Source organism: Oncorhynchus keta, chromosome 1, assembly GCF_023373465.1.
Source record: "Oncorhynchus keta strain PuntledgeMale-10-30-2019 chromosome 1, Oket_V2, whole genome shotgun sequence".
In the NCBI taxonomy this organism is placed as follows: Eukaryota; Metazoa; Chordata; class Actinopteri; order Salmoniformes; family Salmonidae; genus Oncorhynchus; species Oncorhynchus keta.
This window is the reverse complement of record NC_068421.1, coordinates 37,351,510-37,367,212: the sequence shown is the minus strand read 5'-3', so window position 1 is coordinate 37,367,212 and position 15,703 is coordinate 37,351,510. Positions and strand designations below refer to the sequence as shown.

The 15,703-nt window shown below is 46.5% G+C and overlaps 1 protein-coding gene across 9 annotated transcripts in view; it reads right to left on the bottom strand.

Moving 5' to 3' along the window:
- LOC118384307 (alpha-actinin-4) overlaps window positions 1-15,703 on the bottom strand; it is a 46,838-nt gene that overhangs the window by 11,455 nt on the left and 19,680 nt on the right. For all 9 annotated transcript variants that reach the window (XM_052523817.1, XM_052523813.1, XM_052523826.1 and 6 more), the window contains exons 2-7: window positions 4,970-5,084; window positions 4,415-4,534; window positions 3,571-3,657; window positions 2,610-2,697; window positions 1,482-1,560; window positions 1,319-1,400 (exon numbers count right to left, since the gene is read on the bottom strand). In XM_052523817.1, coding sequence (XP_052379777.1) covers window positions 1,319-1,400; window positions 1,482-1,560; window positions 2,610-2,697; window positions 3,571-3,657; window positions 4,415-4,534; window positions 4,970-5,084 — 571 coding nt within the window. The remainder of the gene's footprint in view (window positions 1-1,318; window positions 1,401-1,481; window positions 1,561-2,609; window positions 2,698-3,570; window positions 3,658-4,414; window positions 4,535-4,969; window positions 5,085-15,703) is intronic.

Here is a 15,703-nt window from a genome sequence, read left to right as displayed (position 1 = left end):
ACAGGGACAGTTATACACAGAGGGAGACAGAGAGACAGTTATACACAGAGGGAGACACAGAGGATACAAACTGGAGGATAGAATATCACACAGACAGACAGTTATACACAGGGGAGACACAGAGACAGTTATACACAGAGACAGACACAGAGACAGTTAGACACAGAGACAGACACAGAGACAGTTAGACACAGAGACAGTTATACACAGAGACAGTTATACACAGAGGGAGACACAGAGACAGTTATACACAGAGGGAGACACAGAGACAGTTATACACAGAGGGAGACACAGAGACAGTTATACACAGAGGGAGACACAGAGACAGTTATACACAGAGACAGAGACAGTTATACACAGAGGGAGACACATAGACAGGGACAGTTATACACAGAGACAGAGACAGTTATACACAGAGGGAGACAGAGAGACAGTTATACACAGAGGGAGACACAGAGACAGTTATACACAGAGGGAGACACAGAGACAGTTATACACAGAGGGAGACACAGAGACAGTTATACACAGAGACAGTTATACACAGAGGGAGACACAGAGACAGTTATACACAGAGACAGACACAGAGACAGTTATACACAGAGACAGACACAGAGACAGTTATACACAGAGACAGACACAGAGACAGTTATACACAGAGACAGACACAGAGACAGTTATACACAGAGACAGACACAGAGACAGTTATACACAGAGACAGTTATACACAGAGACAGTTATACACAGAGACAGTTATACACAGAGACAGTTATACACAGAGGGAGACACAGAGACAGTTATACACAGAGGGAGACACAGAGACAGTTATACACAGAGGGAGACACAGAGACAGTTATACACAGAGGGAGACACAGAGACAGTTATACACAGAGGGAGACACAGAGACAGTTATACACAGAGGGAGACACAGAGACAGTTATACACAGAGGGAGACACAGAGACAGTTATACACAGAGGGAGACACAGAGACAGTTATACACAGAGGGAGACACAGGGACAGTTATACAAACTGGAGGATAGAATTGTGATCACACAGACAAGGGAAATAGGGGAGGGACAATCCAACAGAAAAAACAGTGAGAAGGATGAAGGGAGGGAGAGGGAGGAGGGGGGCTGAGCCTAACGGTCTGTGTGTAAGGGTGACCACAGCAGCCGTGATGTCACAACACATCCACCTGCACACTGGAGTCTTGGGATGCAAGAGTAGTCAGATGAATGAATACAGTATGAATATGCAGAAACACTACACACACACACACACACACACACACACACACACGTAACTGTGCCCTGTGCATACCTTCAGCATCCATCATCTTGGGGATGTCCAGGTACTTCTCAGCCACCTCAAAGGCATTGTTCAGGTTGGTCAAGGGGTCATCCTGAGCAACCAATCAGAGGGTGAGAAAACAAGCCACGGACATGTCATGCAATCAAAGCGAGGTGTGTGCTGAACCACTCACCTTCCTTAGCTTGTCGTAGTCAATGAGCTCTGGCCTGTGTCTGTGGATCAGAGCGTTGAAGGCAAGGCCATCCTTCCAGCTGTCAATATGAGAGAGAGAGGGAAGAGATGAGAGAGATCAGAGAGAGATGAGAGAGATGAGAGAGCAGAGAGATCAGAGGGATCAGAGGGATCAGAGGGATCAGAGGGATCAGAGGGATCAGAGGGATCAGAGGGAGCAGAGAGAGCAGAGGGAGCAGAGAGAGCAGAGAGAGCAGAGAGAGCAGAGAGAGCAGAGAGAGCAGAGAGAGAAGAGAGAGAAGAGAGAGAGAGAGAGAGAAGAGAGAGATGAGAGAGCAGAGAGAGATGAGAGATCAGAGAGAGATCAGAGAGAGTCGACGGCACTGCATCTCATCACTACAGACTAAGGTTCGATCCCAGGCTGTGTTGTGAACAGGAGTCCCATAGGGCGGTGCACAGCGTCGTTCAGGTTAGGGGAAGGGGGGGTTGACCAGGTGGGGCTTTACATGGCTCATCGCGCTCTAGCGACTCCTGGTAGAGGGCCGGACACCTGCAGGCTGACTTCGGTAGACAGTTTGACGGTGTTTCCTCCGACACATTGGTGTGGCTGGCTTCCGGGTTAAGCGTGCGGGTGTTAAGGAGCGTGGTTTGGCGGGTCATGTTTCGGAGGATGCATGACTCAACCTTCGCCTCCCCCGAGCCCGTTGGGGAGTTGCAGCGATGAGCCAAGATGGTAATTGGATATAACGCAATTGGGGAGAAAAAGAGGGGGTGGCACATTTTTTAAATAATAATAAAATACAAAAAAAGGGACAGTTCTATGCTGCACATCCATAGGATACGCACAGACTTCTAAAGTCTATCCTCCTTTTCAACAGCAGGGGGCAGTCTTTCTAGAAGTGCTGGTAGAGTTTCCTGGAGTGTGTGAGTGATGCAATGTTTGAACAGGCTTTACTACTGTGGAATTTTTCAGAGGTCAAAAAATGTCTGTGGAGAAATACTATAGCCAGTTCCGGTCTCAAGTTCTGTTGTCAGGCATGACATCTAGCTGCTGTCAAGGCTGTGCATGTGTGTGTGTGTGTGTGTGTGTGTGTGTGTGTGTGTGTGTGTGTGTGTACACGTAGGCTACCTGATGTGGAAGTTCTGCACGTTGACGTTTTTGTAGGGCGCAGTCTTCCTCTGGCACCACAGGAGCAGGCCCTCCTTGGCAGAGGTCTCTGGAAAGGGGAGAAGGAGTTTCGATAAGTCTATGGCAGGGATATTCAAGTCCTAACCCGGGAGGTCCAGAGTACTGCTGGATCTGTTCTCTCTGATAATTCATTGCACCCACCTGGTGTCCCAGGTCTAAATCAGGTCCTGATTAGAGGGGAACAATGAAAAAAGGCAGAGGAACTGGCTTCGAAGTCCAAATGTGAATTTGAGGAGTTTATGGTATGTCCAAATGGCACCCTATTCCCTATATAGTGCACTACCAGGAGCCCTATAGGAATAGGTTGGAAATAGAGTTGGAGTGTACATTATAGATGGCTAACGTGTTGAACTTCTCTCCCGGTCACAGAGGAGTGCTGCGGAGCTGGGGAAGCCAGGGTGAACGATCTCTCCTGCCATTTTCTGTCTTAGTCAAGTGCCAGTGAGAGCAGAGCAGGCATGTAGTAGGCCAGAATTTTATTCACTTGGCAAGGCGCACTCAACCTCCTGTGGTCTCAGCAGAACAGAGCAGGTGAGTTGTTTTTAAGTGTGTGTGGGTGTGTATTGTATCTGAGAGACCCAGTTGCATTAACCTGTGGAATCTCCTCAGCAACAGCTGTTTTGAGTAAGAGTAGGAGTGTGTGTGTGTGTGTGTGTGTGTGTGTGTGTGTGTGTGTGTGTGTGAAAGAAGAGGAAAATGCCTGCTCGGTTAGTGGCATAAGAACAGAGCAGCAATGGATCAATGAATATGATTTAAGGACAGTGACATCCCCCAGGTTCTTCCTCAATTGTTTTTTGAGGAAGAACATAAAGTAAAGTTTTGTTTTCTAAATCAACCTTAGCTGCCTAGTGGTGAAGGGGGGTGAAGGAGAAGAGAGAGATTTGAAAGGAAAGAGACTGACCTTCCACGGAGATGTCCTGGATGGCGAAGCGGAGGATGATCGTCCAGATCATGCCCAAGGTCATCTTGGCGTTGCCATCCACAATTTCTAAGAGAAAAAGGGGATATCACTCATAAATACAATAAAATATCAACTCCGTTATGAATTAGCCTGAACCCAGATCTGTTTGTTCTGTCACGTCAACAACTTGTCATAATAGCACAAACAGATTTGGGATTAGTTCTGCATACGTTTGTGAACTTCAAATATATGTCATTTACAGTGCAAATACAAATCTGTCTGGGTGAGGCATGCATAATGCATTCAAGCAATGTCCCAAGTTGTTGTGGTGGCTTTGAACAGATAAGAGACAATGGTTTTGCCTGTCCCCCTGTGAACATCCAAAGCTTCAACATTGTATCAGTCACTTAGTTTATATCCCCCTCTCTGCCTGCCTCGGTCTCGCCATTTGTCCTTTGGTGGTGTAGGGTGGTAGGCTGCTGGTCTGGGTGGTGGGGGCTAGAGGGCTAAACTGGAGCGATGTCAAATGGGCTGTGTGTATCATGCAGTAAGGAATGAGGAGTGGAGGCTGGCGGGGCCGTTTGTCATGATAGCTGGAGCAGAAAGGTCACTGTCGCACCGTCAGAGTCGGGCGCGCACAGCCGTTCCTCCTCCTGATTTACTGGCCTTGTGAAGGGCCCCTCCCCCAGAGCTCCCTCCCTCTCCAGCCAAATGCCTTTGCTCCCAAGTGGGAGATGTATTTGGCAGGATTCTGTGAGCTTTGGAGTTGTGCTCTCTCTGTGTGTGTGTGTGTGTGTGTGTGTGTGTGTGTGTGTGTGTGTGTGTGTGTGGTAGCTAAACTGACCCTCTGCGCCAATGGACACCAGCTTGACCCCCTTGCTGGCGATGTAGTCCAGCGCTTTGTTAACGTTGTTGATCTTGTGGACCCTCATCTTGCCTCTCTCGGGCTTAGGTAACCGTTCCCCTGTGGATGAACACACATGGACACAAACAGGCAAACAAAATGCAGTGAGCCCAGAGTCCCATGACAAAAACAGCCCTTTCCACTGGCTCAGCAAAACAGACAGGCACAGCTCCTTTTAAAGTCACAGTATCACCCTTCACAGGGCTGCTCGTCAAAACAGACAACATCTACAGGGCCAAAGCCATGGCCTACGACCAGACAGCTTAGATGAAAAGGTATCAAAAGAACAAGAACTAGTACTTTAGAGAGTCTGTTTCTGGCACTGCACTCAGTCTACCCAAATGGTACACTAATCCCTACATAGTACACTACTTTTGACCACTTTTGACCAAAGCCCAAGCAACAGTATATTGGTGCTGAGTGCAGTAAAGTAGATTAGCTGTGGTAGTCGAGCTTGGTATGTGTAATGACGATCTAGTTGACGGGCTGGCTCACCTGAGATGACCTCCAGCAGGAGCATGAGTTTGAGGCCATCCCTGAAGTCCTCCTCGATGTTCTCGATCTGCGTGCCTGCTTTCCTCAGGTGGGAGTTGCACCAGGCCGTGAACGTCTGGAGAGAGACAGGAAGTGAGGTCAGAGAGGGCACAGAGTGGAGTTGGAGCGCTAAGAGGCACTCTTCTGGTCGAACAAAAATTGGCTCATTCATCCACGCTCCTCTCCCCTATAAATATTACCCAGGTCAATGCATTCTCAGTCAACTTACCTAGTAATATAATTAAAGACAGACACAGGAAAAAATAGGAGGGGGGGGGGGTGGCTGAAGTTCCTCAGACAGTAGGTTGACATAATTCTGAGTAGAAGTGCTGATTTAGGATCAGGTCCTCCTGTCCATATAATCATATTCATTAGGATTTTAAAAAGGCAAAACTGATCCTATTTCAGCACTCATACTTCGAGCCTCTTTATGAATCTCTTCAACTAACAGTAAGTATTTAACCGAGTGCTTTAGGCGATAGGTGAGTGAGCTGTAAGGTTGATATACTGTGGTGTACGCTATCCTGGTCACACCTCTGTTTGTACCACCATGTTAACTCATTGTCATGCCAAACATTAAAGGGCTCGCATGACAAGGAGTTGACTTGATAGCAAACAGATCCGGGAATCAGGCAAACTGTACACATGACTAAAAACTAGACCGGCACCCACAATAAATATTCATGTTTTATCCCCCCTACATTAGGTCACGAGGCACTTTGTAGTGACAAACAGTCAGTGGAAAACACGTGTTTTGAATGTACTTATTTTGAAAACTTGTTGCACACACTATTCATTAGTGGAGGGTTAAAAATGCTCTCCCCAAATTACTTTTTTTTTTTTTTTTTTTTTTAAGGAAGGAAAAAAATCCCACAGAGAAGACAACTGAAACGTGAGCTAAACGATGTTCCTTTCAGACTGGGCTATTCTTTATCAGTCAGAAATGGCATCAGAAGAGGACCACTTGTGGTTCTTGGCCCCGTGTGTGTAGTAGACTGGAACATAGCTTCTGTAATACACACCAACACCAGTAAAACACACCGATTCCTGAGTGGGTCAAACAGTAGCGATAGGGGACAACTAACCCTTGCTCCTCTTGTCCAGAGTCAACGAGACCCAACATGGCACCATTTCAACCCATCTGAGCTACCGCTTGAACACTCCTTTCTGCCCGCCCCACCCTTTCACCTTCTCCCCAAAAGCCTCGTTTCCCCAACTCAAAGTTGGGATCAGTCAACCCTCCCTCCCAGCAGGATAGGCATGGCCCGTCAAGGTGTTACGGTGTGTTGCGGTATGACAACATTATGACATGGTGCTGGCCCTGGCTCTCCCCCATTCCGAAGGGCTGCCAGACAAAGGGCCCATTGAGCAGCATGTATATAATGAGTCCCGTCAGCCCGCTCCCTGCCTCCCAGCCCCCCACTCCCCTGCCTGAGCGAGACCCACAGGCACAGGGGAGGAGGGCTGACACAAACATCCCCTGCCAACAATGCTCCCCCACGTTGCAGCAAGCCATCGGCCTCCAACTGAGCAGGGATGTGGCATAGCACAGTACCATTAAAATACAAAAACAAAATGGCTAAAAATCAACACGGTTGATAATTACCAAGACAACAAAAACTAACTTGACCATAGAGATAACCAAGTCGCATTCTATTTACTCTAGCTAGACACCAATAGCCTACATGATACAATACCACCAATTGAAAAATATATATATATTGTTCTCTACTTCCTTGTGATAACAGAGTTCAGCAACAAACGTTGACTCAACTAGTCAAATAGTTTGCCCTTCTATGGCCAGGTATGTGTTGGTTGAGTGTGCGCAGTACTAACAACTAGATGACACTATTCTTGTGGTGTTGAAGAACAGAGCAGGATCATTGCCACTCAAGACAGATCCTAGTAAAACACAGGTCAAGTGGATTACAGAATTCTCTGCTCTCGGTCTACAAACAACGACCTAGACAGACACACAGGGCAACAGCCAGGAGGAAACAGTGTCAATATTCTTGGAGATAAAAACCACGTTTTCTCTCTCCAAAAGCTACTTTCGGGGTGGTATGGTATTCCCACCAGCTGGCTAACGAGGATCAAAATAACTCAGAGTTCTGCTGTGTTCTGCTCAGTTTGACCACAGCAAAGGTCACCTTCGGTCTTTGCGTCAGGGCTGAACCTCACAGGGGTTAAGGGTCATGTAGATGGATGTCTAAAACCTGGGCTATCCAACAAGGAGACAAACAACTCCAGTCTCTGCCTGCCAACCGACCGACCCACCACCAGCAGCACTCCCCGAGCAGGAATGCAAGGGAGACGCAAGAACCGACAACCCACATAGCCTACCTACACACACATTTCTTCCTTCTGACACTTTCCCTGACGCAGCACGCAGCACCCTAGTCAAACATCTGCTTTTGTGACACACTAAACAGGTAAAGGTGTGGCTGGCTGGCTGCACCTAGAAAGAATGAGGTAGGCTCGCACACAATATTATTGCACAACCGCCGTGCCTTCCCCATGACAGCATTGCCTGCTGTAATAAAATCCCTCACTGATGAGTGCACTCTCATCGCTCTCAGTCAGTAACGCACTGTCTCCCAGTCAGAAAACAAGACGGGCACCAACATACAGCAGCAGGGCCAGCTTAGCTCTGGAAGAGAAGCTGGTAAATCAGTGGAACGTCTGCTAGCAGCTATGCCCTGCCGTGTGTTTATATGGGAGAAATCAATATGGCCTAAGGGACAACGGCTGACGGGCCCAGTCAGGGACATGGACCGGGGAGGGGGGTGATACTGTGTGTTCTCAACTGTCACAAAGGTGAGGAAACCAGTGAACAGAGGAAGCTCACATGCTACTGATTATAAAGTTATCATTATGATGACTGCTGCTGTATGAGCTCCTGTGTCGTCCACCTCTGAGTGAGTACAGGAAGGTAGCAGCCAGGTCTGGGAGTCAGTCAGCAAAGCCTTGGCCGACACAAAGCCACCTATTCTTAGGCTACAGCTCAATTAGTTAGGTCTGCCTGGTGGCCAAGGCACTAGCGTTCTGTGAGATGCCCTTTGTCTCACGCAGTAGTCGCATGATAACCACACTGTTCAAAACACACAGCAACAGGTAGCTCATTGTGCCTGTCCACCAGCACCACACGCCAGCCTATTTCACTAGTTGACTGCTAGGACTTAAATGGTATTTTCCTGACAAGAGCACACAAACACACACTTTGAGCAGGAGGAAGCTTGGTTATCCGACACCACTTCCATCAAGTTCAAGGGAGTTTGGCAACTGACTACCCCGAGCCATGCATGTATGGGAGAATGACCAGGGCCCATACGCATAAAGCAATGTTGGAGTGCTGATCTAGGATCACCCCCCAGAACGGGACCACCGAGTGCCGAAGCCCGTAAAAAAAAATGTCCTCGTTTGCAACACTCATTACAAAGTTCCAAACAGCCTCTGGAAGCAATTTCAGCACAATAACTGTTCGTCGGGGAGCTTCGTGAAATGGGTTTCCATGGTAGAGTAGCTGCACACAAGCCTAATATCCCCATGTACATTGCCAATAGTCGGCTGGAGTGGTGTAAAGCTCGCCACCATTGGACTCTGGAGTGGAAACGAGTTCTCTGGAGTGATGAATCACGCTTCACCATCTGGCAGGCCGACGGACAAGTCTGGGTTTGCCAGGAGAACGCTACCTGCTCCAACACTTAGTGCCAACTCTAAAGTTTTGTGGAGGAGGAATAATGGTCTGGTGCTGTTTTCATGGTTCAGGCTAGGCCCCTTCGTTCCAGTGAAGGGAAATCTTAACGCTACAGCATACAATGACATTGTATATGACTCTGTGCTTCCAAATTGGTGGAAAAAGTTTTGGGAAGGCCCTCACCTGTTTCAGCATGACAACGCCCTCGTGCACAAAACAAGGTCAATACAGAAATGGTTTGTCGAGATCAGTGTGGAAGACCATGACTGACCTGCACAGAGACCTGACCTCAACCCCATCGAACACCTTTGGAATTAATTGATACCGCCGACTGTTCGAGCAGCAAAGGGGAGGACCATCTCCATATTATTTTAATTTTATTTGACCTTTATTTAACTAGGCAAGTCAGAACAAATTCTTATTTTCAATGACGGCCTAGGAACAGTGGGTTAACTGGTCTATAAACAGTGGGTTAACTGGTCTAGGAACAGTGGGTTATCTGCCTTGTTCAAGGGCAGAACAACAGATTTGTACATCGTCAGCTCGGGGATTCGACCTTGCAACCTTTCGGTTACGAGGCCAACGCTCTAACCACTAGGCTACCTGCTGCCCCGCCCATGATTTTCAAATGAGAGCAGGTGTCCACATACTTTTGCTCATGTAGTGTAGCGAGGGAAGCGTGCAGAGCATCAGCACATCCAGAGGGGTGAGGTGTGGTTACACTAAAATGCAAAAGCGCTGCCAGGGTTCGGTTTCCCCAGACAGAACCACTCTCCAGCCGAATGCATAAACAGCTGTTTGAACAAAGTCAGCACTCTCTCAAGGTCAGCTCCACCATAGACAGTGACGCACCACTCCACCACCGTCGTCCATGCTTTTATCATGGACTCACTGCTCAATTCCCTAAATGTAATACAGCAAGACACAAAGCAACCATGAGGGAATTGGATTCGTTGATGGTCGTCATGTTTTTATTGCTGTAGGCCTTTACCATCTATGACTCTACCTACATAAAGCCGGTCTCCAGTCCAAACTCATGCATGGCCAGAGTCTACCATCAGTAGTGAGTACTCATCCTCAACCATTTTCAACACAGACTTTCTGGTAGAGATTAATTAAATGGTGGAGTAGTATATCCCTGGGCTGTTCCCTATGACTGGCTCCCTCCCTGATCCGGCCCCTATATTACAGAAGCCCTGGGCTGTTCCCTGCGACTTTGCTCCCTCCCTGGCTCAGCCCCATCTATTACAGAAGCCTTTAAAAGAGCATGTCCTGGTACCGTTGTCGCTCTGCTCTCATTACCCCGTCAGGTCTGGACAAGTGATCATAAAAATAAATAAAAAGCACACACACTTCGTGTGCTGACAAGCCATCACTAAGAGAGGAACTCGTCCGAGTGCAGATTCTTAACCAGTGAGAAAGTGTTGTTTCAGTTTGTCAGTAGTAATGACCATTTAGGGCAAACTGCTGTAAACAGAAGCTGATAAACAGGTCTGATAGAGTTTATCCTGACATCTCTAGTGTGCTTTCTTATGGTCGCCCAGTAAAACAGAGGAGGAGGAGAGGAAAAGGGGGAAAGCGATTTGGTTGAGGTGTGAATATGATGCATGAAGGTACAATGTAACATGAGTGTCAAAGCCATCCAACATGACAGTGACCCACACATGACCTCCACCTCATGTTATGTAATGGCTGTAGGCTACACCTCTAGTGGGGAAGAGTCTCAGATTGTGTCCCAATACACCTCTCTTGCCTCCTGAGGTGCAGACTAGTTCACTACACCCCACAAAGCATAAAAGTGTTGGATTGGTAGAGGCATGAGCTGGTGGGAGTTACCCGTAATTTCTTATAAACAGGCCTTTTCTTTCAAATCCGAGAAGGGAAGTGAACAAGTGCACACTTTGGGAGGAAGGAGAGAATTGGGAGTGGGACACAGTCTGTTCTGCACAGCAATGGTGGGCAGGAGAGTTGTCCCCAGGTGAGGTTGACTCAACTAGAGGAAGCACTGCCTAAAGAGAAGTAATGACCTACAAGTATTAGTGCTGCAGTCCTGTGCCGTTACTGGCCTTTCTTTAGAAGTCTCTTGCCACAGTGTTTTGGACTTTGCACCGTAGAAACTTCCAGCAGAGGGAAGCGCTGTTTATTTGTTGATTTATTTATGTAGCTTCCTGTCTTTGTGAGAGGCTGGGTTGGGTTTCACTGACGGGGCTCCACCACTCGGTTAACCCTTTCAGTGACCTGCCTATGGCCAGATCCTGTTACAAGGCAAGACCTGGGGAATGAGCCAGGCTGGGAGGAGGGGTACAGCTACAGCAGTATAGGGCCACAGCCTACAGACCAGCAAGTCAACACTAAGGACAGTAAGGACACACCATTGTGCAAATGTGGACTGTTGTGTGTCAATAGTAGTGCTCTCAGAACGGACTGTTACTTAATGTCAACTGACAATTAGCCTATACGTTGTGACAATAGTTGAGTCTTAAACACCTGCAGCTCCCATGTTCAATACACATACCAAATTACACAACTTTATCTGACCACGGACACAAACACACACTTGACGTACATGCTGTAATTCTAGTTACTGGTCTAGGATTTAGTTGGGCCGAGAAGGCAGTCCTAGGAGAATCTCTCAGCTACCTTAAAAGGATGACTGTAAGGCCTCCCGGGTGGGGCACTGGTCTACGCCACTGCATCGCAGCGCAAGCTGTGCCACCAGAGACTCTGGGTTTGCGCCTAGGCTCTGTCGCAGCCGTCCGCGACCGGGAGGCGACGCACAATTGGCCTAGCTTCGTCCGGGTTAAGGTGGGTTTGGCCGGTAGGGATATCGCGCACCAGCGACTCCTGTGGCGGGCCGGGCGCAGTGCGCGCTAACCAAGGTAACCAGGTGCACGGTGTTTCCGCCGACACATTGGTGCGGCTGGAGGCGCACTGTGTTAAGAAGCAGTGTGGCTTAGTTGGGTTGTGTTTCAGAGGATGCATGGCTTTTGACCGTAGTCTCTCCCGAGCCCGTACGGGAGTTGTTAGTCATTACCATCTTGTCTCATCGATACAACAATTGGATACCACGAAATCGGGGTGAAAAGTGTTTTTAAATTTTATTTTTAAAAACACTTAAGACTTAAAGAGACACCGGGCAGCGGTCACAGTGAGGAGAACAGGCCTAGTAGTATCCATTCAGCAGCAGCCCGGGGCATGGCTGGGTAAAGTATGTAGGCCACAGGCAGCTCAGCTGACACAGGAAATATGTCGGCCCACTCTAGCCTCCCCACTCCTTCCCTGCTCAGTGAGAGGATGAGTGTTTAATGAGAGGCTGGGACTGTGGCAGTGGCCTGCGAGGGAATCTTCCAGATGTGCACCGCTCCATAGATCTGCGCTCCAGTTTAGCTCAGCTGAGAGGCTGGGTTAAACCAGCGAAGTGGAGGGAGAGTCCAGAGAGCCGTCGAAGGAATGACTGTCATCTCAATTAGCATGATGTCAGGAATGCCAACTATGTCTAGTGAGAGCAAACTTCTGAGGTGCGGCTGGTTTGGGTCATGGTGTTTTGGGCAAGAACACGGAAAGAAACAGTGAGGCCAGAGAGGGCCAAGGCGTCAGAGGCGTGAACAGACAGGGACCTCGCGACTGAACTGTGGTAAAAAAAATAATAATATTAAAAACTAAATACTTTCACCACTGTTATAAGTGTTGCCATAGATGAACGCTACCTACAAAAAAAGAGCCACTGTAATTTAAGGCCCAGTGCAGTCAAAAACAATTTTCTTGTGTTTTATATACATTTCCACATGATAAGTTTAGAATAATCCTGTAAAAAAAATTAAATGCCCTTTTAGTGTAAGAGCTGTTCGAAAAGACAGTCTGAAATTTCAGTTTTGGTGGGATGGAGTTATGGCCTGCCCAGTGACACCACCAGGTGGTAAATTAGTTAATAGACCAATAAGACAGTTCCAAACCTCTCTGCCAATAACAGCTAGTTGTCCCCTCCCCACTCAGACCACTCCTATCAATTCTTGCTTGAGAAATTGCTCCTTTCCTATTTTAAAATTGGAAACAATCACAGTAAGGTACTTAAAGATGCACTATGTAGGAATCACTCAACTACTTCCTGGTTGCAGACATTCTAATTGTTCATCTAAACAGCTGTGAAATATATATATATTTTTTAATTGAACCTTTATTTAAATAGACAAATTCTTATTTACAATGACAGCCTACCGGGGAACAGTGGGAACAACTGCCTTGTTCAGGGGCAGAACGACAGATTTTTTACCTTGTCAGCTCGGGGATTCGATCCAGCAACCTTTACAGTTACGGGCCCAACACTGACCACTAGGCTACCTGCCATCCCTGCTGCCCAAAAGTTGGGGGTCACTTAAAAATGTCCTTGTTTTTGAAAGAAAATTCTTTGTCCATTAAAATAACATCAAATTGATTAGAAATACAGTGTAGACATTGTTCATGTTGTAAATGACTATTGGAGCTGGAAACGGCCGATTTATGGAATATCTACATAGGTGTACAGAGGCCCATTATCAGCAACCATCACTCCGGTGTTCCAATGGCACGTTGTGTTAGCTAATCCAGCAGCTTCATTAAATAGTACTCATAGTACTCGCAAAACACACGTCTCAACATCAACAGTGAAATGGCAACTCCGGGATGCTGGCCTTCTAGGAAGAATTGCAAAGAAAAAGCCATCTCAGACTGGCCAATAAAAATAAAAGATTAAGATGGGCAAAAGAACAGACACTGGACAGAGAAAGATTGGGGGGGGGGAGTGTTATGGACAGATTAATATAAGTTTAAGGTGTAGAGATCAAAGAACATTCATGAGACGCAGAAAAAATTGATAGATGCTGGAGGAATGCTTGACGCCATCTGTCAAGCATGGTGGAGGCAATGTGATGGTCTGGGGGTGCTTTGGTGGTGGTAAAGTGGGATAATTGTACAGGGTAAAAGGGATCTGGAAGAAGGAAGGCCATCACTCTATTTTGCAACGCCATTCTATACCCTCTGGACGGCGCTTAATTGGAGCCAATTTCCTCCTACAACAGGACAACGACCCAAAGCATAGCTCCAAACTATGCAATAACTATTTAGGGAGGAAGCAGTCAGCACAGTCACCGGATCTCATTGAGCTGGTACTCTGTCTATAAAGGAGTGGCCAACACAGTCTGTCTATAATGGAGTGGTCGGATCTCAACCCTATTGAGCTGGTATTCTGTCTATAATGGAGTGGTCAGCACAGTCACCGGATCTCAACCCTATAATGAGCTGGTATTCTGTCTATAATGGAGTGGTCAGCACAGTCACCGGATCTCAACCCTATTGAGCTGGTATTCTGTCTATAATGGAGTGGTCAGCACAGTCACCGGATCTCAACCCTATTGAGCTGGTATTCTGTCTATAATGGAGTGGTCAGCAGTCACCGGTTCTCAACCCTATTGAGCTGGTATTCTGTCTATAATGGAGTGGTCAGCGTCTCATATTGTATTCTGTCTATAATGGAAGTGCCCATCAAGCCAATCCAACTTGTGTGGAGGTGCTTCAGGGAGCATGGGGTGAAATCTCTTCAGATTACCTCAACAAATTGACAACTAGAATGCCAAAGGTCTGCAAGGCTGTAATTGCTGCATATTGAGGACTCTTTGACAAAAGCAAAGTTTGAAGGACTATTATTTCAATTAAAAATAATTATTTATGACCTTGTCAATGTCTTGACTATATTTCCTACTTATTTTGCAACTAATTTCATGTGTTTTCATGGAAAACAAGGACATTTCTAAGTGACCCCAAACTTTTCAACTGTAGTGTATTGTCCATAACCAAAGATGAAAGCTGGTGTACAAAACCAAAAGATGCAAAAACTAAAAGAAAACTTATCAGAAGGCATAGAAATAGCACACAGAAAATATCTACTGCTTCTTAGACTTGCTTTCAATGAATGATCTACAACTCACATTTCTTTGTGAATTTGGTGTGGTCACCCAAAAAGTTATATTGTAGCTTTAATTGTTACCTAGAAATACATTTGAACCTTTTTGGGGTAAGGGGCAGCATTTTCACTTTTGGATGAATAGTGTGCCCATAGTGAACTGCCTCCTACTCTGTCCCAGATGCCGATATATGCATATTATTATTAGTATTGGATAGAAAACACTGAAGTTTCTAAAACTGTTTGAATGATGACTGAGTATAACAGAACTCATATGGCAGGCGAAAACCTGAGAAAAATTGTGGAAGTGGGACATCTGAGGTTTGTAGTTTTTCAAAGCTTTGCCTACCGAGTACACATTGAGATATGGATGAGGTTGCACTTCCTAGGGCTTCCACTAGATGTCAACTGTCTTTTGAAAGTTGAAAGAGGATTCTACTATAAAGGAGGGGCTCATGGGACCTGTTTGAGTCAGTGGTCTGGCATAGTGCCTCGGTCTCATGACACGCGCTCCAGACAGAGTTACCTCTCATTCCAGTGCCTTTTCTGAAGACAAAGGAATTCTCCGGTTGGAACATTATTGATGTTTTATGTTAAAAACATCCTAACGATTGATTCCATACATTGTTTGACTTGTTTCTAAAGCACTGTAACGGAACTTTTCGAGTTGTCGTCTGGATGAAATGCTTGCGCCTCATGAAGATGAATTACTGGGCTGAACACGCTAACAACATGTGAATATTTGGAACAAATCAGTCATTTATTGTCAAACTGGGATTCCTGGGAGTGCCTTCTGAAGATCATTAAAGGCAAGTGTATATTTATGGTGTTGTTTCTAACTTTGTTGATTCCAAAATGGCGGCTATTCCTCTGGCTGTTTTGAGATCTGAGCACCATTCTCAGATTATGCTTTTTCCGTAAAATTTCTTTGAAATCTGACAGTGGTTGCATTAAGGAGAAGTCCATCTTTAATTATGTGAATAACACTAGTATCTTTTATCAATGTTTATTATGAGTATTTCTGCTAAAATCAGCGTATGTTTTGGAATCGAAACATTACTGC